Source organism: Ranitomeya variabilis, chromosome 1 (assembly GCF_051348905.1).
Source record: "Ranitomeya variabilis isolate aRanVar5 chromosome 1, aRanVar5.hap1, whole genome shotgun sequence".
Taxonomy (NCBI): Eukaryota; Metazoa; Chordata; class Amphibia; order Anura; family Dendrobatidae; genus Ranitomeya; species Ranitomeya variabilis.
This window is the reverse complement of record NC_135232.1, coordinates 1,136,541,038-1,136,567,121: the sequence shown is the minus strand read 5'-3', so window position 1 is coordinate 1,136,567,121 and position 26,084 is coordinate 1,136,541,038. Positions and strand designations below refer to the sequence as shown.

General features: G+C 52.0%; 1 protein-coding gene across 10 annotated transcripts in view; it reads right to left on the bottom strand.

The window, feature by feature from the left end:
• Positions 1-26,084, bottom strand: part of SLC4A11 (solute carrier family 4 member 11) — a 285,187-nt gene that overhangs the window by 73,509 nt on the left and 185,594 nt on the right. For 3 of the 10 annotated variants that reach the window (XM_077280314.1, XM_077280320.1, XM_077280315.1), the window contains exon 1: positions 19,455-19,604. The exons of 5 other annotated variants lie outside the window; for them this stretch is intronic. In XM_077280314.1, the coding sequence (XP_077136429.1) occupies positions 19,455-19,494 (40 nt within the window). In that variant the 5' untranslated portion in view covers positions 19,495-19,604. Of the gene's footprint in view, positions 1-3,502; positions 3,522-16,825; positions 16,854-19,454; positions 19,605-26,084 lie in introns of those variants that run through there. 2 more of the 10 variants (XM_077280317.1, XM_077280319.1) reach the window with 2 other exon arrangements.

The following is a 26,084-nucleotide window of genomic DNA, read 5'->3' as shown; positions in this document are numbered from 1 at the left end:
CAGCTAAACAACATCATTGAACCTCCACCATATATGACTGTAGGTAATGTGTTATTTTCTTTGTGGCCTCATTCCATATTCGGTAAACAGTAGAATGATGTTCTTTACCAAAAAGCTCTCTCTTGGTCTCATCTGTCCACAAGACGCTTTCCCAGAAAGGACAGTTTGGATTTCTTTGACACTTGCTTGGTGCTGCTTATCTCCACCATCCGGACTATCCTTCCTTGCAACCCTTCATCAATTTTTCTCTGCCGTTCACGTCAAGGAAGATTATCTACAGTGCCGTGGGTTGTAAACTTCTTGATTAAGTTGTGCACCGTGGACAAAGGAAAACCATGATCTCTAGAAATGGACTTCTAACCTTAAGATTGTTGATATTTTTGAAGAATTTAGTTTCTCAGGTCCTCAGACAGTTCTCTTCTCCTCTTTCTGTTCTCCATGCTTAGTGTCGCACACACAGACCCACAATGCAAAGATTGAGTCAACTTCTCCCCGTTTTATCTGGTTTCAGGTGTGATTTTCATATTGCTCACACCTGTTACTTGCCACAAGTGAGTGAACGAGCATCACATGCTTCAAACAAAGATGATTACCCACAATTTTGGAAAGGGGTCAACAATTTTGTCCATCCCATTTTTGAGGATTTATGTGACATTATGTCCAATTTGCCTTTGCTTCTCTGCTTTTTTTTGTGTGTTGCTCCAAAACTCACAAAGGAAATAAATGTGTATAACAAAACATGGGTAATTGCAATAATTTTCTGTGAGAAATATTTCATTTTCTGGGAAAAAAAAATTCAAGGGTGCCAATACTTTTGGCCATGACTGTATACGTTTTCTTCAAAAACAACTATGAAAGAGCAGGCATCTTGATTTTAACATTCCCAATCCTGGTTTTCAAGGAAAAAAAAAAAAGACTGAGTTGTCTTAAGGCAGATTCCTTCCCATATTACCACTGAAAAGACATGCACGCTCAACCGAAGCAAGCGTGCATAGGGGATGAGTTCAGCCAAAATCTAAGGTCTGGACAACTTTAGAGTTTGGTTTTGTAAAAGCTCAGAGCAACAGGTCTGCAATAAAGATTGCGTCATCTTACCCTAGATGGCAATACGGTGCCATACAGAGGCTCCTGCCCACCAAATATGGGCTCTGGGCTTCCAAATTTTGAAGCAGGATCACTATATACACAATTATTTTATGTTAAGATGTTGGTCCAGTCAGGTACAAGGTAGATCATCCTAGAGTACAGATGAAGCATGAGAGGAGCATTGGAGAAAGAAGAGGTCGAATTTGAGTCGTAGAGGACAAGTCGAGTGGTAAATTAAGAAGAGGTGCAGCTCTGAAGAACTCCGAATGTTCTCCTAGAGAGCGACCAGAGCAAAGTCAGCCACAAAGAGGCACAATAATAGGCAACAGTTGGAATCAAGAGTGAAGTCTGGGGAGATATTTACAGAGAAGGTAGCATGACCCAGGAACCAAAAAAAAGGGTAAAAAATGTGCCCAATATAACCCAGACAAAAAGGCAAGAGAAAATGAGAAACGGCTACTAAAGTTTTGGAAAGTTTTAGGCACAGAGACATGAAAATAGAGACTTGACAGATACTCCACGTACACCCTCCATAGTCAATAGAAGTGGTCTTCATGGGAGACATCCCATTTAGAAGCTCCCATTGGGGTGTGAGGACAAAGGCAAAGCCATGAGAGTCACCTCTACGTATAAAAGACGAGGACTGGGGGGCAACGCATCAGGGTAACCTACTTAGGACCCTCATCTATTAGCAAAGTATACAAGGATCATCTCGTCTCCGGAGAACCAGACACATGTGAAACGGGTTAACGCTTCACTTCTTATGTCTACGGGGAACGTAATCACTTAATGCCAGCTTCTCCTACCAGTTAGTAGACCGACAACGAACCAAAGCTGCGTATTGTGGGGTCACCCAGATTTATGAACATGGGCACCTTTAGGTGAAACTTAAGATGTATGTTTTAGGGTCACATGTTAACCCAACCTAAGGAGTGTAGGCTGCTTAGAAGGGACTAAGCCACCAAAACAATTACTAATACATAGAATAAGTGTTTATTGCTGGTGGTTTGACCACTGAGACCCCCTGCACTTTCCCAGGAGTGATGCTCTGGAGTTCTTATCTCCATAAGCTACGAAAGGGGCAGTGCTTCAATGCTCAACCATCGCTCAATTCGAGAGGACTCCAAAGTCCCATTTTTTTTCTCATTTTTTTTTAGCAATCAACGACTTACCGCGTATCTTGGGGATGGGCTAACCCCATTAAGGCTCCATATAAGCTGTGAGCAGCTATAATACAGCAAGTGCAAAACTCTCTGCTGCTGTTCTCATCTGTGGTTCTGATTTTCGGAATCTTCTTCATAACGAGATATTTATGATCACTCCAAAAGGATGAAACAAAAACAGAGTGCCGACAAGACGAGACTAGCCAGAAGAAATTATACTAATCTGCTCCTCTAAGCTGCACTAACGGGTCATCCTATGAGCAAATGACAAACTATTCATAGGAAAGTATGTGAACTTGCATAAATAAATATGCCCAAATGATCTGCAAATAGCACCGCTATATACACCAAACACAGCCCAATTCCTGAGGACAATGTCTCCCTCAAGTGTTAAAAGACACAGCGGGAAGCAGCAAGAGGAACCCAGTCATCCTACAGGATACTGCTACAACCCACACACAGCGTGCAGCCAGCAATCTCTGGAAACCTCAAACACATAACGCCCCGGTGTGAACAGGACATCTGTCACACTGTGCAAACCACTACCTTCCGGGATCATCACCGGTACACTTAATCCTTATCTCCTCATCTGTCAGCTACTGTGCAAGCTGAAGTACGAAGAATTAAACTAATATAACATTACTATAATCCTGCCAATAAAGAAAAAAAAAAATGCAAAGGACAACGATGGGATCAGACTAACAGTCCACGGTACTAAATGGCTTATTATGCAGAAAAATCTTGAAGAATCAGCAGTAAGCATTGATTGCAACGTGAGCCAGAATCAAGTAATACATGACCTATCCCGTTGATCTATAATGCCTTCTTAGGGATAGACTGGACCCCATTACTGTCCCCTAATTTCCAAAATAGCCATACATTTCATATTAAACTACCAAAGGATAACGTGATAGACTGGTCTATTGTCAAAATGGGATGCTACAGAATAAGAGAAACAGATCAGTAATGGTATAAAAACGTAGACGATAAAAGGTTATAATTGTGTTTACATAGAAATGTGCAATGACCATAGAAAATATCCACAGCCTATTAATTCTGCACAGCCCAGAAGTCAAGCAGTCATTTACTGGAATAGGACAGCTGGAATTGACCTCCCCCTTAGCAAGTGTAAGGAGATTTTACACAATGAATCAGCCCCATGCAACAGGTCTCAGTGCAAGGTGCAAATATCCCCCCAAAAAAAGTGTAATGCAATTATTAATACAGTATTTCTAAGAAAAGGCGTAACTCACCTTAGAGGACAGCTGGAAAATAAAAAATAATAGTAAATGACTAAAAATGTAGACCCCGGCTCCTACAAACTTGGTGGTAGGAAAAACAAGCCTAGGATTTAAGGGGCCACAGAGGTGTCGGGGTAGAAGGTAGGGATGTTATCGAAGGCAGAGCATCCCTGGATAGGACGCTATTGGTGTGCGGAGAAATAAGGTGGAGTCATCATCGTGCACTGGGATAATCCATTGCTGCCGCTAGTCCTGACCAGTGACCGGGGGGGGGGGAAAAAAAAAAAAAAAAAAAAAAGGAGGAAGAAGCCATGAGAGGTCGATGCGAAATAATAGAGACTCCGAGCCAAGAATTCAGAGAGCCACATTCCAGCATCTGATCAATAGAGGAGGATCAGCTGAGTAATGGAAGTGACACAGCGTGCGGGAAGCCAAGTCGTGTGTGTGCCCACGGACCCCCGAGCAGATGGCACGGACCCCATATGCAAGGTACGAGGATGTCTGCAGGGAGGGGCGACGCAGTCAGCGGCTGCTGCTGGATGGCGTCCGATGAGACGGGATGAGAGGTGAGCAGATCCCGGTGCTCCGCCGTCTAACGCAAGGATGCAAGAGCCAAGTGTGCCCTGTAACCGTGGGGCTGCGAGGACTGACAGCGAGCGGCCACGGCACCCCCAGCACCATGACTGCACCGAGGGAGAGACCGCCAGCTGACGCACATCAAACACTCCGACAGGTGCAGACGCAGCCAGTCTGATGGCCGGGTCCCCCGATGGGAGATTCTGGAAATCTTATCCACTTATGCCATAAGCCACACAGTGGATTTACATCAAAACTCACCCCCCCACCCCTGCCTGCAGGACCAGTCACGGCTCTGCCGCATGAAAAACATGGCAGAAAAATACTGCTGTATTTTTTTTCCTCTCTCCAGCGCCACCATAGTTTACAGGATGTATATGGTATTGCAACTCAGCCACATTCAATTAAAAAAAAAAAAAGCTCAGCTGCAACACCAGAGACAACCTGGAAGCAATGGTGGCGCTGTGAGATGTGACTGATGGCGCTGCTGCTCTTTTAGGAGCTGCCCCTTTAAATCTACAGGAATGTGTGCACACAGCTTTTTGCATGTAGATGGCGCCCGATGCAAAACAAGAACCTTCCCTACCCCCCCTTCTGATTCCATGCAAAGGAGATATCCCCGCCGTCTCTATTTCTGGACGCTTTTTGCATAGTCTTGATTGGACACAAAAAATAATAATAATAATATTATTTATTATTATTATTATTATTATTATTAATAAGCAACTGTTCCTTGGCTGCATCCGATCCTGGGAAAGCTGGGTGACTACATCTACAAGCATCACAGTCAGTGTGCCTCCCCTGCACTGTGTGATAACTCTGCGGCCGCCCAAGAGTCTGGGAAAGCTGGGTAGTAATACCTGAGAGGACAGGCAGGGGGATTCTCTGACTTTATGGGGTCACACTTTAGAAACCGCAATTTAGGAGAAAGCAAGCATTTTTATTCAAAGCAAAAACGTAGGCAGGCCGCCACGGAAAACAGGCGCTGATCGTGGGGGGGTGGGGGCTCGGCAGTGGCACCGCCAGGCGCTGATCGCGGGGGGGCAGTGGCACCGCCAGGCGCTGATAGCGGGGCGCAGTGGGGGACCGCCGGGTGCTGATCGGGGTAGTGCTGTATATACGCTGTACAGATGTCTGCAGTAATTACATCAGCGTGTTGGCCACTTCCAGTAACGCACAGGTCCAACCGACGAGGCGACGTTAACCCTTCGCCTGCCAGAGAGGTGATAATCAGGGCCGGCAGAACGTAGAGCCACACTATAACCGGTTACAAGACAACATTTATTTACGTTATTTTCCTCCACAATCTTCCCTTTCCCCATTTTTAAAGCTCTTGGACAATCCCTTTAAGTTGTGCGCCCTAAGGCATGTGAGTCAGCGGCTGAAGGGACATCAGACTTAACTAATTAAAGGTGCTGCAAAAAAAAAAAAAAAAGAAAACCACACACACACACACACACACACACACACACACACACACTTTAGATTGACTGCAGAAAAAAAAAAATAAATGGCTATGAAAGCAGACACAGGCTTTAAAAAGGGGTTCCCCAGGGTTGAGAAATTACTCAGGATCTGACGGGTGGGGGCCCCGATATCAGAAGCTGGGGCAGCCAGACGTACACAGTATACGGAGCCACAACACTGCGTAGTGGCCGCTCCTGGGTACTGCAGCTCAGATCGCATTCACTTCAATAGGAAATGACTTGCAGTACCGAGATCAGCCACTACACAGGCTAGATCTGCGGTGTCATGGCAGCTGTCGGACCTTGTACAGACTCCCCAGTAGCCACCACTCTGATATGCAGGACCGAGATACTGACGTCTCCTTTAGATAACGTCATTGGGGTCCAACACCTGATAGGCGATACTGGTGTGCATAATGTACCTAAGAGCCAGACTAGCTGGTGCCGGAGCTGCTGGAAGTACCTAATGTTCTGGACCAGAATAGCTGGTGCCGGGGCTGCTGGAAGTACCTAAGGTTCCCAGTCAGAATAGCTGGTGCCGGGGCTGCTGGAGGTACCCAATGTTCCCAGCCAGAATAGCTGGTGCCGGGGCTGCTGGAGGTACCTATTGTTCCCAGCCAGAATAGCTGGTGCCGGGGCTGCTGGAAGTACCTAAGGTTCAGAGCCAGACTAGCTGGTGCCGGAGCTGCTGGAAGTACCTAATGTTCTGGACCAGAATAGCTGGTGCCGGGGCTGCTGGAAGTACCTAAGGTTCCCAGTCAGAATAGCTGGTGCCGGGGCTGCTGGAAGTACCGAATGTTCTGGACCAGAATAGCTGGTGCCGGGGCTGCTGGAGGTACCCAATGTTCCCAGCCAGAATAGCTGGTGCCGGGGCTGCTGGAGGTACCTATTGTTCCCAGCCAGAATAGCTGGTGCCGGGGCTGCTGGAAGTACCTAAGGTTCAGAACCAGACTAGCTGGTGCCGGAGCTGCTGGAAGTACCTAAGGTTCAGAGCCAGACTAGCTGGTGCCGGAGCTGCTGGAAGTACCTAATGTTCTGGACCAGAATAGCTGGTGCCGGGGCTGCTGGAGGTACCTATTGTTCCCAGCCAGAATAGCTGGTGCCGGGGCTGCTGGAAGTACCTAAGGTTCAGAGCCAGACTAGCTGGTGCCGGAGCTGCTGGAAGTACCTAATGTTCTGGACCAGAATAGCTGGTGCCGGGGCTGCTGGAAGTACCTAAGGTTCCCAGTCAGATTAACTGGTGCCGGGGCTGCTGGAAGTACCGAATGTTCTGGACCAGAATAGCTGGTGCCGGGGCTGCTGGAGGTACCCAATGTTCCCAGCCAGAATAGCTGGTGCCGGGGCTGCTGGAGGTACCTATTGTTCCCAGCCAGAATAGCTGGTGCCGGGGCTGCTGGTTCCAAACATCATGTTTTCAGCAGCCACGGCACCAGCATCATCTGTGGGATTCCCACTGATATCTCTGTATCAGGGACTCACATGTAAGCAGACGTTCCTGCACACTCGCTCTTTGAAGGTAGACATGGGTCCATCATGGACCTTTGTTGCCTGAACACAGGCTATGAGGAACATCACTGAAGAGACCACCAGATCTACATAGTGTCCACCACGGAGGTATAATGAGCACCCACACAACTGTTAGGATGACTTTGGGGAGGGGATGGGGGCTTGCGCCCACTTTGGCGAGCGGTCGGGCTCTGTGTACCTTTACTTTACACCACAACATCTCGAGGAGCTAAATAAAGACACGAAGACTTCCTGTAAAGAACCATCAGGAACTCCCAGAGATGCAGCAGACTACTGCTATGTCCTCCAGTATCAGCACGCTGCCGGGTATACGTCACCGTGTATAAACTATAGCACAAACCTACAAATTAGAGAAAGCGTAATATATCCAGGTTTCAGACATCTGGGGCAATCTTCATTTAGCAGTTTGTGCTGCAGAGCTGCTCTTCCTACTGGAGAAAGATGAATGCAGCCATAGGAGGACCTTTTATTTAGGGGAGGCATATTCTTTGCCGTGATCCCACTGCACGGATGACTAACGACTGTCCTCCGGTTTCCAAAATGTCCAGGTATGGCTGCAAGTTCAGTAGGAAGGGCTGCTCTGCAGCACAAACTGCTGAATGGGAGGAATCAGCTACAAAAAAACGCCCAACTTTAATTCTAGAGAATAAAATATAAGAAAAAGTGCACCCAAAACCAGATACGCTGGATTTTATATGGTTGCCGTCGTACAGGAAGAAAGCCCCAGAAAGGGTTAATAGGCGCGCTCTCCGTGTTTGCTCGTGTGCTGTACTAGGGCTGGAGCGGGTGTGTATATCCTGGGTGTGCAGATTTGCTCTTCATCGGAGCGTGCAAAAAGTGAGCACACCGAGCAAATTAGGAAATCCGCCGAAGACCCCTCTGCTGTATCCCCCTCATTCTCTAACCACAGTTTACGGGATTCCCATCTTGGACATTTGTGGACAGTCACAGGTGTCAGACAGCTGCATGTCCCACCTACAGTCACCAGAGAACCGCAGCTGCGGACTACAGAATATTTATCCAATCTGATACCAAAGTGAGAGATGAAATATCGAAAAAAAAAAGAAAAAAAAAGTGAGAGACGTCTCCATGTGAATATTGATAACGCTAAATAATGCAGGAAAGATCCAGTGACATCTCCCCGAGACGTCAGAACATCATGAAATATAAAGGAGGACGCGGATCAGATTCCTGCTCCGCACAACAATCGCACATGTTATAGCGATATATAGCAATAGGATTGCAATCTGCGTGCAGCTAAGAGAGGAAGACTTATCAGCAAAAGTCTAGAAATGTCATTATTATGTTTTAGACATTTGGTTTATGCGGCAAGCACGCAAGCCAGGCAGGAGGGAGGTTACAAGCAAGCGAGCCAGGAGGGAGGGAGGGAGGGAGGTTACAAGCAAGCGAGCCGGGAGGGAGGTTACAAGCAAGCGAGCTAGGAGGGAGGTAGATTACAAGCAAGCGAGCCAGAAGGGAGGGAGGTTGCAAGAAAGCGAGCCAGGAGGGAAGGAGGTTACAAGCAAGCGAGCCAGGAGGGAAGGAGGTTACAAGCAAGCGAGCCAGGAGGGAAGGAGGTTACAAGCAAGCGAGCCAGGAGGGAAGGAGGTTACAAGCAAGCGAGCCAGGAGGGAAGGAGGTTACAAGCAAGCGAGCCAGGAGGGAAGGAGGTTACAAGTAAGCCAGGCAGGAGGGAAGGAGGTTACAAGCAAGCCAGGCGGGAGGGAGGGAAATTGCAAGCAAGCGAGACAGGCGGGAGGAAAATTGCAAGCAAGCGAGACAGGTGAGAGGGAAATTGCAAACAAGCGAGACAGGTGAGAGGGAGGGAAATTGCATTAAAGTGAGACAGGTCGGAGAGAGGGAGGTTACAAGCAAGTGAGCCAGCCATAGGCGGGAGGGAGGTTCAAAGCAAGGCTGGAGAGAGGTAGCTAATGTGGCAAGCAAGCGAGCCAGGGGGAGGGTATTTACCAATGTGGCAACCAAGCGAGCCAGACAGGAGGGAGATAACTAATGTGGCAAACAAGCAAGCCAGGTGGGAGGGAGGTTACTAATGAGGGAAGCGAGCCAGGCGGTAGGAAGTTTAGTAATTGTGGCAAGCAAGTCATAAAGGAGGTTACTCATGACGCAAGCGAAGCAGGAGTTTACAAGCATGGCATTTTAAATGGAATATTAGACATTTAGAGAGTGGGCCAAGAGGAGGTTACAAATGTTCAGAGAAAATCAGGCGAGAATTTACAAATGTGGCAAGCGAGCAAAAAGGGAGGCTACAAATGTGGTAAGAGCCAGGAAGAAAAAATTAAAAAAATAAAAAGTTATAACCGACGCAAGCAAATAATAATAATAATAATAATAAGTAGGACAAGAGGATACAAGTGAGGCCGGTCAGCATTTCCCAATGTCTCCATCCGAGCAGGCGACAGTGACAAACACTCAGTGCTGGGATCCCCGACATGACAGATCGCTCGCTATAAAAAGGAATTTGGCTCACCAGGTTTCGCACACTCACCATTCCTCATACGACAGATGTTTCCCTTTTGGTTTATTATCTCTGGGGGAAACAACTTCTGCAGAACAAAGCGCACAGGTTTTATATTGCCACGCGACCAGCTGATGCCAGAAGCTATCAAATGATCAGAAAAAAGGCCAAGCGCACGGCTCAGAGCAGCAGCGAGCTGCAGAATGACCCGGCCGCCTCCACTGCTGCATTATACGCTTATAATAGCACACCTTGAATATTCAGTATTGTGTCGCCGAGTTCAAGAGTGTTTCTCTACAATACCGGGCACAGCCGCCATTCAGATGCTGGGGGGCACGGGGGGGTAATGGTGGCTGCATCCTTCATCGCTTGGAGTGGAACAGTTACAAGCAAAAATAAAAACATGCACCGGTGAGTAGAGATGAGTGCACAGCAAGCGCTCCCCTTACAAGACTCCAGTCACCTACGTCCAGGCTCTACAAATGGAGAATTTCTAGAGAAAAATCTCCGCTCCCAGCACAGATCCTATTAAAGTGAATGTGATCTGAGCTGCAGTACACGACAACTGCCACTACATGGCGTAGAGAGCAGTGCTGCTCGGCTCTGTACACTGCGATCTTCTGACCGTGGCGGGATCTGCAAGCCGCTGATCAGTGCATGTGCCACATCTCTGACCCCATCCATTAGATATTGATCACCTTTCCTGAGGGTAAGCCAGGGTAAGCCACCTATAGCCCTTAAATTCTAAGTACGGGATGCAACAACAGATAACATGCTCACATTTGCTTCTCAGGACTCTGGGCAAGCAAGGCAACGAGCGAGCAGACTCCCTCAGGACTCTGGGCAAGCAAGGCAACGAGCGAGCGGACTCCCTCAGGACTCTGGGCAAGCAAGGCAACGAGCGAGCGGACTCCCTCAGGACTCTGGGCAAGCAAGGCAACGAGCGAGCGGACTCCCTCAGGACTCTGGGCAAGCAAGGCAACGAGCGAGCGGACTCCCTCAGGACTCTGGGCAAGCAAGGCAACGAGCGAGCGGACTCCCTCAGGACTCTGGGCAAGCAAGGCAACGAGCGAGCGGACTCCCTCAGGACTCTGGGCAAGCAAGGCAACGAGCGAGCGGACTCCCTCAGGACTCTGGGCAAGCAAGGCAACGAGCGAGCGAACTTCGCAGAACAAGCAAGCTATGGAGCGAACTGACAATGACTGTCACCCAGCTTTCCAAAAAAACAGAAGCTGCCGAGTCATGGACAACAGTAACTGTGGGTAACACATGAGTAAATACAGCGTCCGGGGAGCGTGCGGCTTTACGTGAGCGGCCAGCCCGGGAACTGAGACCCCTTTCTTAATTCAGGCGGCAGAATGAATGGGGGCTCTGTGGGAGAAGCATGCAGTCACCTTGCTGTGAGTTTCACATCAGCTCCGGGGTCCAAGGCGACTTCAGGATGCACCGTGCCGGGGTGGGGTGGGACACGCCATGACGGACACTTCTCACCCCCCATCAGTCACTACACACATCTGCTCCGCCATGTGCATTATTTTTGTTTTTTATTGTTCTAAAAAATGAGATTTTATGATCTTGCTCTCCGCTCTGTAACCGTATCAGCGCCACCATCACCGGATCGCTCGTTTAATAAAAAGGACAAGAGGTACCAGACGGGCAGCTTATCCGGCACCTACACACGGCGTGCTACGCAACAAGGTACCAGACGGGCAGCCTGTCCGTCACAGACACACGACGCGCTGTGCAACAAGGTACCAGACGGGCAGCCTGTCCAGCACCAACACACAGCGCGCTGCGCAACAAGGTACCAGATGGGCAGCCTGTGCGGCACCGACACACTGCGCAACAAGGTACCAGACGGGCAGCCTGTGCGGCACCGACACACTGCGCAACAAGGTACCAGACGGGCAGCCTGTGCGGCACCGACACGCTGCGCAACCGGGAACTGTTATGGACCCAACTTCTTGCAAGAGCCGTGAAAAAATTTTTATTTTTCTGGTGACAGATGTAGGAGGACTTTTATTTATTTACTTATTTTTTTAATGGTGCGCGTTGTACTTTTGATTGACACCATTTGTTTTTAAAAGTAAAACTTCTGAAAAACAGAAATTAAAAAAAATCTAAGTATATATATTATTATTATTCCAAATGGGGGGAAAAAAAGTAGAATTCCGCCGCTGTTATTTGGGTTTTGTTTTAACAACATTGTTGTACCGTAAATGTGCCCTGGTTCAGTATGACTACAGCAATAAGTGTACGTTTATTTTTTAATTACTTTTTCTTAAAAAAATAAAACATTAATTTAAAATTGAGGTTTTTCCCCCCCGGAGACCCGTAAATATTTTTTTGTTTTTTCACTGTTTGCCATTTCCAGCAGGTAGAGAGCGGTGCTATACACCTACCAGGCAGGTACATGCCGAATATCCCCCCAACACACAAGAGGGTCCGGCTCAGAGATCTAAGAGTGGGTTACCATGACGACCGAGTGAGTGTCGACCCCTGGGAGCTGCGGCAGCCTGGGATACGCCTGGAACAGAACGAGCAGCCGGGTACGGAAGGTTATACACAAGTGCGGAACACATCAGGGTGCCGTCCCTTTAAGAGGGTCATGACGGCAATGTGGAATCTCCCGCCTCTAGCCGTGCTCATAGTTGGTATGGTCCAGCAGGTACATCTGGTCCAGCCATCACCATCAGTGGCATCCCTATGATCACAGGGCACTTCCTAGAATTATTAGTACAAGAAGTCCCAGCGGGCCTCCGCCACACGCCGCATTACATGTGCAGTATGGACGGTCGTAGAGCGGAGGGGTGGTGGGATCTGTGTGTGGCACCACTGCGGGGAGGACGGTGGGATCTGTGTGTGGCACCCACTGTGGGGAGGACGGTGGGATCTCAGTGCGGCACCACTGCGGGGAGGACGGCGGGATCTGTGTGTGGCACCACTGCGGGGAGGACGGTGGGATCTGTGTGGCACCACTGCGGGGAGGACGGTGGGATCTCAGTGCGGCACCACTGCGGGGAGGACGGTGGGATCTGTGTGGCACCACTGCGGGGAGGACGGTGGGATCTCAGTGTGGCACCACTGCGGGGAGGTCGGTGGGATCTCAGTGTGGCACCACTGTGGGGAGGACGGTGGGATCTCAGTGTGGCACCACTGCGGGGAGGACGGTGGGATCTCAGTGTGGCACCACTGCGGGGAGGACGGCGGGATCTGTGTGTGGCACCACTGCGGGGAGGACGGTGGGATCTGTGTGGCACCACTGCGGGGAGGACGGTGGGATCTCAGTGTGGCACCCACTGCGGGGAGGACGGTGGGATCTCAGTGTGGCACCACTGCGGGGAGGACGGCGGGATCTGTGTGTGGCACCACTGCGGGGAGGACGGTGGGATCTCAGTGTGGCACCACTGCGGGGAGGACGGTGGGATCTCAGTGTGGCACCCACTGCGGGGAGGACGGTGGGATCTCAGTGTGTGGCACCACTGCGGGGAGGTCGGTGGGATCTCAGTGTGGCACCACTGCGGGGAGGTCGGTGGGATCTCAGTGTGGCACCACTGCGGGGAGGACGGTGGGATCTCAGTGTGGCACCACTGCGGGGAGGACGGTGGGATCTCAGTGTGGCACCCACTGCGGGGAGGACGGTGGGATCTATGTGTGGCACCACTGCGGGGAGGACGGTGGGATCTCAGTGCGGCACCACTGCGGGGAGGACGGTGGGATCTCAGTGCGGCACCACTGCGGGGAGGACGGTGGGATCTCAGTGTGGCACCACTGCGGGGAGGACGGTGGGATCTCAGTGTGGCACCACTGCGGGGAGGACGGTGGGATCTGTGTGTGGCACCACTGCGGGGAGGACGGTGGGATCTGTGTGTGGCACCACTGCGGGGAGGACGGTGGGATCTGTGTGTGGCACCACTGTGGGGAGCATGGTGGGATCTCAGTGTGGCACCACTGTGGGATCTCAGTGTGGCACCACTGCGGGGAGGACGGTGGGATCTGTGTGTGGCACCACTGTGGGGAGGACGGTAGGATCTGTGTGTGGCACCCACTGTGGGGAGGACGGTGGGATCTGTGTGTGGCACCACTGCGGGGAGGACGGTGGGATCTGTGTGTGGCACCACTGCGGGGAGGACGGTGGGATCTGTGTGTGGCACCACTGCGGGGAGGACGGTGGGATCTGTGTGTGGCACCACTGTGGGGAGGACGGTGGGATCTATGTGTGGCACCACTGCGGGGAGGACGGTGGGATCTCAGTGTGGCACCACTGCGGGGAGGACGGTGGGATCTCAGTGTGGCACCACTGCGGGGAGGACGGTGGGATCTCAGTGTGGCACCACTGCGGGGAGGACGGTGGGATCTGTGTGTAGCACTATTGTGGGGAGGTCGGTGGGATCTGCCTGTGGCACCACTGTGGGGAGGTTGGTGGGATCTGTGTGGTGCATCGCTGTGGGGAGGGTGTACGGCGGTATCAGAGGTACCGCTGTAGAGGACCCGTGTATTGCACTTATTGCGGCACCCTAGTAATCATGGCCATGTTATGTACCTGCAGATCCTCTCCCGCATGTGTCAGCTCTTACATAATATGAAGGAGAAATATGCAGAACACGAAAGCAAAGCCCAGCGCCACGCCCAGTATCACCCGCAGCATCACCTGCAAGCTCGAAATAACTGAACAAACAAGATAACCAAGGGGCACCGCAATCCACAGGGGAGACCCACAGTCATCCCGACCCACAGGGCCAGGAGCACGGGCGAGACCCACAGGACCAGGAGCACGGGCGAGACCCACAGACATCCCGACCCACAGGAGCACAGGGGAGACCCACAGACATCCCGACCCACAGGAGCACGGGGCAGACCCACAGACATCCCGACCCACAGACATCCCGACCCACAGACATCCCGACCCACAGACATCCCGACCCACAGACATCCCGACCCACAGACATCCCGACCCACAGACATCCCGACCCACAGACATCCCGACCCACAGACATCCCGACCCACAGACATCCCGACCCACAGACATCCCGACCCACAGGACCAGGAGCACGGGGCAGACCCACAGACATCCCGACCCACAGACATCCCGACCCACAGACATCCCGACCCACAGACATCCCGACCCACAGACATCCCGACCCACAGACATCCCGACCCACAGACATCCCGACCCACAGACATCCCGACCCACAGGACCAGGAGCACGGGGCAGACCCACAGACATCCCGACCCACAGGACCAGGAGCACGGGGCAGACCCACAGACATCCCGACCCACAGGACCAGGAGCACGGGGCAGACCCACAGACATCCCGACCCACAGGAGCACGGGGCAGACCCACAGACATCCCGACCCACAGGAGCACAGGGGAGACCCACAGACATCCCGACCCACAGGACCAGGAGCACGGGGCAGACCCACAGACATCCCGACCCACAGGACCAGGAGCACGGGGCAGACCCACAGACATCCCGACCCACAGGAGCACGGGGGAGACCCACAGAAATCCCACCCTACCAGATCAGTGTGTGCTGCGGCACCGTGGAGTTAACCCTTCCCAGGCTGAGGAGTTACCCTTTCCACGTGTGAGTATTATTAATACCGCAATAAGCCGTTACTATCAGTACACGTGACAGAGACTGGAGATCGCTTTTGTTTGTCTCAGGATTAGATCTCTACATACAATAAATGAGCAGTCTGGAATCTGATAATCCAGAAATTCTGATAGTACAGCACAATCTCACCCAGCAGACTATGATCTATAGGCTCTTACATAACCATTTCATAATCCAGAACATCTGATGCTGGTAGTAAAGTGCCTGATGTCACCCAGGATTGTGTCCTGACACGATGCCCCTATAATGGGAGCCCCCATACACAAAACATTATTATAGGGAGAACAGGACAGGTTACCACTACAACGCAGCAGTTACCCAGAGCAACCAATCACAATCCAGCTCTCATCCCTCAGAGGCCGTCTGGGGAATGAGAGCAGCAAGCTGATTTGCTGCTCCAAGAAAACCACAAAATATGGAGGAGTCTGTATGGGCTGTTGCCTAGCAACGAGTGCAGGGTGGGAGTCAGGGGCTGCAGAGGGGCTTCTTGTACCTAAGGGGACAACTCTGCACCTCAGAAATGCTGATGTGTATTAGTGACAGGACATTATCGACGGGGCGACAACATGGCTCCACTGCGATAATTTACCTTAAAAAGGGCAAAATCCTTAAAAAGGGTGACTAGTTTTCGTTCAATCACTTTGGGTCAGGGGGATCAGCTCAAAATAAGCCGATCACTGATCTACAGGTGTTTAATTACCGTGGCGCCCCCCGCAGGGCAAACAAGGTACTACAGAGAGAAATGTTCAGCACCGACACATTTCACGTCCTGACGGCAGAAGCCACAGAGCGGAGCTGCCCACAAACACATCCGCCATGTTCCCCGTCCTGCAGTCCCATGTAAAAAAGCATTAACAGTGATATCGCAATGGACTGTAGAAAAGGACAGACATGGACCCCACTGACCTCAGCAGCACCAACGCATATAATAGTATTTTATGCAACTAGATCTCTTAAAATATTTAATGAATATATATATATATATATATATATATATATATATATATATATATATATATATATATACACACATACATACACACACATACATACACACATTTGTTTTTTCCTTTACAAATTTATGGAAATTTTAGGTACACAAAAGTTTTGTTTTTTTTTGTTTTTTTATTATTAGATTCAATTCATTAAAAAAAAAAAAAAAAAAAAAAAAGTGCTATGACATAAAAAGGCAGGCAAAAAAAAATGTCTTTTTTCCTCCTAAAATGTGCCAAAAACCAACAGGTGCAATGACAAATGTGATATTTCTTAGCTATATTAAAATGCATAAACTAAAAAAAAGCCCTGTAAAAAAATACATAAAAATGTCAAAATAAAGTCCTATAAAATATTTAAAAAATAAAAAAAAAAATGTGTCCTAAAAGTTAGCAAACAGCAAAGAGAAATGTGATCTCTTTTTGATTAGATTAAAAAATATTTTTTTCCCCCAAGAATTTTAATTTAATCTAAAGATGTCACATTTTTACTTGCACCTATTGCTTTTTAGCAACTTTTAAGGAAATAAAAAAAATTGTAAAAAGATTTTAGATTCCTACTTTTTTTTAAAAAATTTGAAAAAAAAAAAAAAAATTATATATTTTTTTTTTTTATAAAGGTTTTTTCTCATAACAATAAAAATATGTTTTTTTTCCCCACATGTTGGCTAGTGACTTACTGGTTGGGGTCATCACAGGCGCCTGCTCGCGGCACGACCTTGCTGGAGGATGAGGAGCTCGCACTGAGGCACCAGGGGCACGACTGCCGGGAGCTCCTGGCTTTTCTTGTAGAACAAGTACAGTGGGGTTTTTGTTTTTCACCCTGGGCCCGATTTGCCCCCCGGGCAGCTCTCTAATAGCAGGGGGGGTCAGACAGGACCAGTTCTGCTACAACTGACTAGATAGAAGCAGTCAAATCTAGACCTAAAATAACAAAAACTTCGCCCCGGAGGAGCAGAATATCACTGCAGCAAGGACGGGTTACATTTTCTATAAAAAAAAAAAAAAGTCACACAAACTCACCAAATCTAATACACCAGATAGAAAAAAAAACAAATTAAAAAAAAATTAAAAAAAACTGCTGCTTTCTAATGCTTTGCCAAAAAGATTAACAACTTTTTGAACATTCTTAGTTTGTTTTTTTTTTTTTTTTATCTCCCCCCCCCCCCCCCCCCAAACACACACACACAATTTGGCTCAAATATTAAGACGAAAAAAATCTTGCATATACCGGTAATGTAAAAAATAAATAAATAAAAGATCTGAATTGGCCTCTTCCACTTAATCTACTATAAGAGCCCACAACCCCCATCGTCCGCACACCTGTCGGACCCATTTACATCCGTGCTCTTGTTTTGCTTTTTTTAAGCAGTCGGCACTTATAACAGGATATAACACCCCCCACACACCCCGTGTCACCCCAGACGTCTCCGGCACGTCACCCTCTCACATAAAGGGTCTCCCGTAAGTTCTATATCAAGGAATTCTGTCCTATGACAACTCTGCCGGTATCACTCAGCCCTCCCAGGACACATGGCCAATACTTTATCACAGAGCTGCACGTCCGCTCATCCCACTGTACTGAGCCTCACCCAGCCTGGCTGATACCAGAGAACAATAGTCAGCATTTACATGCAAAGAGGACGTAGATGAGGCAGTGAGTTTATCACAATCCCACAGACCCCAAACCCAAAGGACAGTGGTCTGCAACCAACCCGCCAGCTGGTACCAGACTACAACTCCCAGCATGTGCACGCTCCCCTGTTGTATCACACACACAGGAAGGGGGTCCTGAGTGGGGCCACCATACTGCGCGAGGGGAGAAGGGGCCACCATACTGCGCGAGGGGAGAAGGGGCCACCATACTGCGCGAGGGGAGAAGGGGCCACCATACTGCGCGAGGGGAGAAGGGGCCACCATACTGCGCGAGGGGAGAAGGGGCCACCATACTGCGCGAGGGGAGAAGGGGCCACCATACTGCGCGAGGGGAGAAGGGGCCACCATACTGCGCGAGGGGAGAAGGGGCCACCATACTGCGCGAGGGGAGAAGGGGCCACCATACTGCGCGAGGGGAGAAGGGGCCACCATACTGCGCGAGGGGAGAAGGGGCCACCATACTGCGCGAGGGGAGAAGGGGCCGAGTGGGGACACCATACTGCGTGAGGGGAGAAGGGGCTAAGTGGGGACTTCATATTGCATGGACACCATAGAGCGAGCAGAAAGGGGTTAGTAAATGCAGACACCATAGTGAGCGAGGAGAGAAGAGGCTGAGTGGAGACACCATACTGCCAAGAGGAGGAGGGATACCATACGGTGTGGGGTCCCATGTGAGGACACCATCCTGTCTGTATTACAGGGCAGAAGGATTTATAAATACCAGTATTTACATGGTGCCGATTTGCCCCGCGGTGACCACACAGGTGACGGGCGGCCCGCACACAGATGACACAACATATATAAGGCTACGTTCACATTTGCGTTGTTGTGTGTTGCGTCGGCGACGCATCGGCGACGCAACGCACGCAAAACGCATTGTTTTGTGACGCATGCGTCCTTTTTTTGCATGATTTTGGATGCAAAAAAAAAAAATGCAACTTGCTGCGTCCTCTGCGCCCTGACGCGTGCGCCCAAAAAGACGCATGCGTCACAAAACGCAACACAACGCATGTCCATGCGCCCCCATGTTAAATATAGGGGCGCATGATGCATGCGGTAACGCTGCAGCGCCCGACGCTGCGGCGCACAACGCAAATGTGAACGTAGCCTAACGAGGAGCAGAATTCCCTGCGGTCTCCACAAGTCACAGCCTCTTATGTGGTCTCCCTTGTGTATACAATGTGGGCTGCCATATACACAGTACAGATACTGGTGCTACACATCACACACAATACATACATCATAGTGTGTGTGTGTGTGTGTGTGTGTGTGTGTGTGTGTGTGTGTGTGTGTGTGTGTGTGTGTGTGTGTGTGTGTGTGTGTGTGTGTGTGTGTGTGTGTGTGTGTTCACACTGCACATAATACACACATCACATACAAACTATATTAAGCATAGTATACATACACACTATGCATACATACATACATACAACATGCATACGCACAATATAAAATATATATATATACATACACACACACACACTATGCATACACACTATATCACTATATACACACACTATATACATATACACATGTGTATGACACACAGCCCTCTCCGTCCTCCCCGGCGGCTGGAGCTCTAGCACCGGCGGCTGTGGCTGGAGCACCGGCGGCGCCGTCTCTCGGTCCCGGCTACGGGCGGCGCTCACTTACCGCATGGCTGGAGATGGAAGACTCTCCTGGCCGCTGCCATCTCTCCTCAGCTGTGTATCACCTCGTCCTCCTCCGCTCCATCTTGTCACTATAAGTTTCCTTTTTTTTTTAGGAGGATCAGCAAAGCCCAACCCCCTGTGTAGTGAGGGAGGAGGAGGAGGAGACACCCGAGACACCCGGCCCACACCCGCCCAGGAAACTGCACGGGCTCTCTGCACTGCCAGCATGTGTGCCCCGCTCCGCAGCCGTCCTGTGTACCCCCACCCTGCCTGTGTGCCCCGCTCCGCAGCCGTCCTGTGTACACCCACCCTGCCTGTGTGCCCCGCTCCGCAGCCATCCTGTGTACCCCACCCTGCCTGTGTGCCCCGCTCCGCAGCCATCCTGTGTACCCCACCCTGCCTGTGTGCCCCGCTCCGCAGCCGTCCTGTGTACCCCACCCTGCCTGTGTGCTCCGCTCCGCAGCCATCCTGTGTACCCCACCCTGCCTGTGTGCCCCGCTCCGCAGCCATCCTGTGTACCCCACCCTGCCTGTGTGCTCCGCTCCGCAGCCATCCTGTGTACCCCACCCTGCCTGTGTGCCCCGCTCCGCAGCCGTCCTGTGTACCCCCACCCTGCCTGTGTGCCCCGCTCCGCAGCCGTCCTGTGTACACCCACCCTGCCTGTGTGCTCCGCAGCCGTCCTGTGTACCCCCACCCTGCCTGTGTGCCCCGCTCCGCAGCCGTCCTGTGTACCCCACCCTGCCTGTGTGCCCCGCTCCGCAGCCATCCTGTGTACCCCACCCTGCCTGTGTGCCCCGCTCCGCAGCCGTCCTGTGTACCCCACCCTGCCTGTGTGCTCCGCTCCGCAGCCATCCTGTGTACCCCACCCTGCCTGTGTGCCCCGCTCCGCAGCCATCCTGTGTACCCCACCCTGCCTGTGTGCTCCGCTCCGCAGCCATCCTGTGTACCCCACCCTGCCTGTGTGCCCCGCTCCGCAGCCATCCTGTGTACCCCACCCTGCCTGTGTGCCCCGCTCCGCAGCCGTCCTGTGTACCCCACCCTGCCTGTGTGCTCCGCTCCGCAGCCGTCCTGTCTACCCCCACCCTGCCTGTGTACCCCGCTCCGCAGCCGTCCTGTGTACCCCACCCTGCCTGTGTGCCCCGCTCCGCAGCCGTCCTGTGTACCCCACCCTGCCTGTGTGCTCCACTCCGCAGCCGTCCTGTGTACACCCACCCTGCCTGTGTGCCCCGCTCCGCAGCCATCCTGTGTACCCCACCCTGCCTGTGTGCCCCGCTCCGCAGCCGTCCTGTGTACACCCACCCTGCCTGTGTGCCCCGCTCCGCAGCCGTCCTGTGTACACCCACCCTGCCTGTGTGCCCCGCTCCGCAGCCATCCTGTGTACCCCCACCCTGCCTGTGTGCTCCGCTCCGCAGCCGTCCTGTGTACCCCCACCCTGCCTGTGTGCTCCGCAGCCGTCCTGTGTACCCCCACCCTGCCTGTGTGCCCCGCTCCGCAGCCATCCTGTGTACCCCCACCCTGCCTGTGTGCCCCGCTCCGCAGCCGTCCTGTGTACCCCACCCTGCCTGTGTGCTCCGCTCCGCAGCCGTCCTGTCTACCCCCACCCTGCCTGTGTACCCCGCTCCGCAGCCGTCCTGTGTACCCCACCCTGCCTGTGTGCCCCGCTCCGCAGCCGTCCTGTGTACCCCACCCTGCCTGTGTGCTCCACTCCGCAGCCGTCCTGTGTACACCCACCCTGCCTGTGTGCCCCGCTCCGCAGCCATCCTGTGTACCCCACCCTGCCTGTGTGCCCCGCTCCGCAGCCGTCCTGTGTACACCCACCCTGCCTGTGTGCCCCGCTCCGCAGCCGTCCTGTGTACACCCACCCTGCCTGTGTGCCCCGCTCCGCAGCCATCCTGTGTACCCCCACCCTGCCTGTGTGCTCCGCTCCGCAGCCGTCCTGTGTACCCCCACCCTGCCTGTGTGCTCCGCAGCCGTCCTGTGTACCCCCACCCTGCCTGTGTGCCCCGCTCCGCAGCCATCCTGTGTACCCCCACCCTGCCTGTGTGCCCCGCTCCGCAGCCGTCCTGTGTACCCCCGCCATGCCTGTGTGCCCCGCTCTGCAGGCGTCCTGTGTACCCCCACCCTGCCTGTGTGCTCTGCTCCGCAGCCGTCCTGTGTACCCCCACTCTGCCTGTGTGCCCCGCTCCGCAGCCATCCTGTGTACCCACACCCTGCCTGTGTGCTCCGCAGCCGTCCTGTGTACCCCCGCCATGCCTGTGTGCCCCGCTCTGCAGGCGTCCTGTGTACCCCCACCCTGCTTGTGTGCCCCGCTCCGCAGCCGTCCTGTGTACCCCCACCCTGCCTGTGTGCTCCGCTCCGCAGCCGTCCTGTGTACCCCCACTCTGCCTGTGTGCCCCGCTCCGCAGCCATCCTGTGTATCCACACCCTGCCTGTGTGCTCCGCAGCCGTCCTGTGTACCCCCGCCATGCCTGTGTGCCCCGCTCCGCAGGCGTCCTGTGTACCCCCACCCGCCTGTGTGCCCCGCTCCGCATGTGCCCCCATAATAGAGTAGCCCATAACTGAACCCCATGAGACATAAGTAATGTGGATGGCATTTGCGGAGCTCCTGGCACATTCATGTACACACGCGGCGGAGCATTCTGCCAGTGATTGACAGCTCCGTTATTGCAGCTCCCTGAGTGATAATGTGCCAGTAATGGCCCAATAATAGTTAGTGAGTGATAATGCCGCCTCTTATCTGCCTCCGGGCTGCAGTCTTATCACTCACACAATTATTGGACACTTTGTCACCACTTCGCACACTGTTGTGCCAACATAGCTGTGCACTAAATGCAGTGTGTACAGTAAACGCGCGGGCTGCGGGCCTGAGCCTGCGAGGACACAGCGCTGGGGCGTCATTGCTTCCGAAACAAAATCATTGAGAGATATTAGCAGTGTGTGTGGGTGTGACGGAGGCTGTGTGATATTAGCCCTGTGTGTGTGACGGAGGCTGTGTGATATTAGCCCTGTGTGTGTGACGGAGGCTGTGTGATATTAGCCTTGTGTGTGTGTGACGGAGGCTGTGTGATATTAGCCTTGTGTGGGTGTGACGGAGGCTGTGTGATATTAGCCTTGTGTGTGTGTGACGGAGGCTGTGTGATATTAGCCTTGTGTGGGTGTGACGGAGGCTGTGTGATATTAGCCTTGTGTGTGTGTGACGGAGGCTGTGTGATATTAGCCTTGTGTGTGTGACGGAGGCTGTGTGATATTAGCCTTGTGTGTGTGTGACGGAGGCTGTGTGATATTAGCCTTGTGGGTGTGACGGAGGCTGTGTGATATTAGCCTTGTGTGTGTGTGACGGAGGCTGTGTGATATTAGCCTTGTGGGTGTGACGGAGGCTGTGTGATATTAGCCCTGTGGGTGTGACGGAGGCTGTGTGATATTAGCCTTGTGTGTGTGTGACGGAGGCTGTGTGATATTAGCCTTGTGTGGGTGTGACGGAGGCTGTGTGATATTAGCCTTGTGTGTGTGTGACGGAGGCTGTGTGATATTAGCCTTGTGTTTGTGTGACGGAGGCTGTGTGATATTAGCCTTGTGGGTGTGACGGAGGCTGTGTGATATTAGCCTTGTGTGTGTGTGACGGAGGCTGTGTGATATTAGCCCTGTGGGTGTGACGGAGGCTGTGTGATATTAGCCCTGTGGGTGTGACGGAGGCTGTGTGATATTAGCCCTGTGGGTGTGACGGAGGCTGTGTGATATTAGCCTTGTGTGTGTGACGGAGGCTGTGTGATATTAGCCCTGTGGGTGTGACGGAGGCTGTGTGATATTAGCCTTGTGGGTGTGACGGAGGCTGTGTGATATTAGCCTTGTGTGTGTGACGGAGGCTGTGTGATATTAGCCTTGTGGGTGTGACGGAGGCTGTGTGATATTAGCCCTGTGGGTGTGACAGAGGCTGTGTGATATTAGCCTTGTGTGTGTGTGACGAAGGCTGTGTGATATTAGCCTTGTGGGTGTGACGGAGGCTGTGTGATATTAGCCCTGTGGGTGTGACGGAGGCTGTGTGATATTAGCCTTGTGTGGGTGTGACGGAGGCTGTGTGATATTGGCCTTGTGGGTGTGACGGAGGCTGTGAGATATTAGCCTTGTGGGTGTGACGGAGGCTGTGTGATATTAGCCTTGTGGGTGTGACGGAGGCTGTGTGATATTAGCCCTGTGGGTGTGACGGAGGCTGTGTGATATTAGCCTTGTGTGTGTGTGACGGAGGCTGTGTGATATTAGCCTTGTGGGTGTGACGGAGGCTGTGTGATATTAGCCTTGTGTGTGTGTGACGGAGGCTGTGTGATATTAGCCTTGTGGGTGTGACGGAGGCTGTGTGATATTAGCCCTGTGGGTGTGACGGAGGCTGTGTGATATTAGCCTTGTGTGTGTGTGACGGAGGCTGTGTGATATTAGCCTTGTGGGTGTGACGGAGGCTGTGTGATATTAGCCTTGTGTGGGTGTGACGGAGGCTGTGTGATATTAGCCTTGTGTGTGTGTGACGGAGGCTGTGTGATATTAGCCTTGTGTGTGTGTGACGGAGGCTGTGTGATATTAGCCTTGTGGGTGTGACGGAGGCTGTGTGATATTAGCCTTGTGTGTGTGTGACGGAGGCTGTGTGATATTAGCCTTGTGGGTGTGACGGAGGCTGTGTGATATTAGCCCTGTGGGTGTGACGGAGGCTGTGTGATATTAGCCTTGTGTGTGTGTGACGGAGGCTGTGTGATATTAGCCTTGTGTGTGTGTGACGGAGGCTGTGTGATATTAGCCTTGTGGGTGTGACGGAGGCTGTGTGATATTAGCAGTGGGTGTGACGGAGGCTGTGTGATATTAGCCTTGTGGGTGTGACGGAGGCTGTGTGATATTAGCCCTGTGGGTGTGACGGAGGCTGTGTGATATTAACCTTGTGTGTGTGTGACGGAGGCTGTGTGATATTAGCTGTGTGGGTGTGACGGAGGCTGTGTGATATTAGCCTTGTGTGTGTGACAGAGGCTGTGTGATATTAGCTGTGTGGGTGTGACGGAGGCTGTGTGATATTAGCCTTGTGTGTGTGTGACGGAGGCTGTGTGATATTAGCCTTGTGGGTGTGACGGAGGCTGTGTGATATTAGCCCTGTGGGTGTGACGGAGGCTGTGTGATATTAGCCTTGTGGGTGTGACGGAGGCTGTGTGATATTAGCCTTGTGTGTGTGTGACGGAGGCTGTGTGATATTAGCCTTGTGTGTGTGTGACGGAGGCTGTGTGATATTAGCCTTGTGTGTGTGTGACGGAGGCTGTGTGATATTAGCCTTGTGTGTGTGTGACGGAGGCTGTGTGATATTAGCCTTGTGTGTGTGACAGAGGCTGTGTGATATTAGCCCTGTGGGTGTGACGGAGGCTGTGTGATATTAGCCCTGTGGGTGTTACGGAGGCTGTGTGATATTAGCCTTGTAGATGTGACGGAGGCTGTGTGATATTAGCCTTGTGTGTGTGTGACGGAGGCTGTGTGATATTAGCCTTGTGTGTGTGTGACAGAGGCTGTGTGATATTAGCCCTGTGGGTGTGACGGAGGCTGTGTGATATTAGCCCTGTGGGTGTTACGGAGGCTGTGTGATATTAGCCTTGTGTGTGTGTGACGGAGGCTGTGTGATATTAGCCTTGTGTGTGTGTGACGGAGGCTGTGTGATATTAGCCTTGTGTGGGTGTGACGGAGGCTGTGTGATATTAGCCTTGTGTGTGTGTGACGGAGGCTGTGTGATATTAGCCTTGTGTGTGTGTGACGGAGGCTGTGTGATATTAGCCTTGTGTGTGTGTGACGGAGGCTGTGTGATATTAGCCTTGTGTGGGTGTGACGGAGGCTGTGTGATATTAGCCTTGTGGGTGTGACGGAGGCTGTGTGATATTAGCCTTGTGTGTGTGTGACGGAGGCTGTGTGATATTAGCCTTGTGTGGGTGTGACGGAGGCTGTGTGATATTAGCTCTGTGGGTGTGACGGAGGCTGTGTGATATTAGCCTTGTGGGTGTGACGGAGGCTGTGTGATATTAGCCTTGTGGGTGTGACGGAGGCTGTGTGATATTAGCCCTGTGGGTGTGACGGAGGCTGTGTGATATTAACCTTGTGGTTGTGACGGAGGCTGTGTGATATTAGCCTTGTGTGTGTGTGACGGAGGCTGTGTGATATTAGCCTTGTGTGTGTGTGACAGAGGCTGTGTGATATTAGCCCTGTGGGTGTGACGGAGGCTGTGTGATATTAGCCCTGTGGGTGTGACGGAGGCTGTGTGATATTAGCCTTGTAGATGTGACGGAGGCTGTGTGATATTAGCCTTGTGTGTGTGTGTGACGGAGGCTGTGTGATATTAGCCTTGTGTGTGTGTGACGGAGGCTGTGTGATATTAGCCTTGTGTGTGTGTGACGGAGGCTGTGTGATATTAGCCTTGTGTGGGTGTGACGGAGGCTGTGTGATATTAGCCTTGTGGGTGTGACGGAGGCTGTGTGATATTAGCCTTGTGTGTGTGTGACGGAGGCTGTGTGATATTAGCCTTGTGTGTGTGTGACGGAGGCTGTGTGATATTAGCCTTGTGTGTGTGTGACGGAGGCTGTGTGATATTAGCCTTGTGTGGGTGTGACGGAGGCTGTGT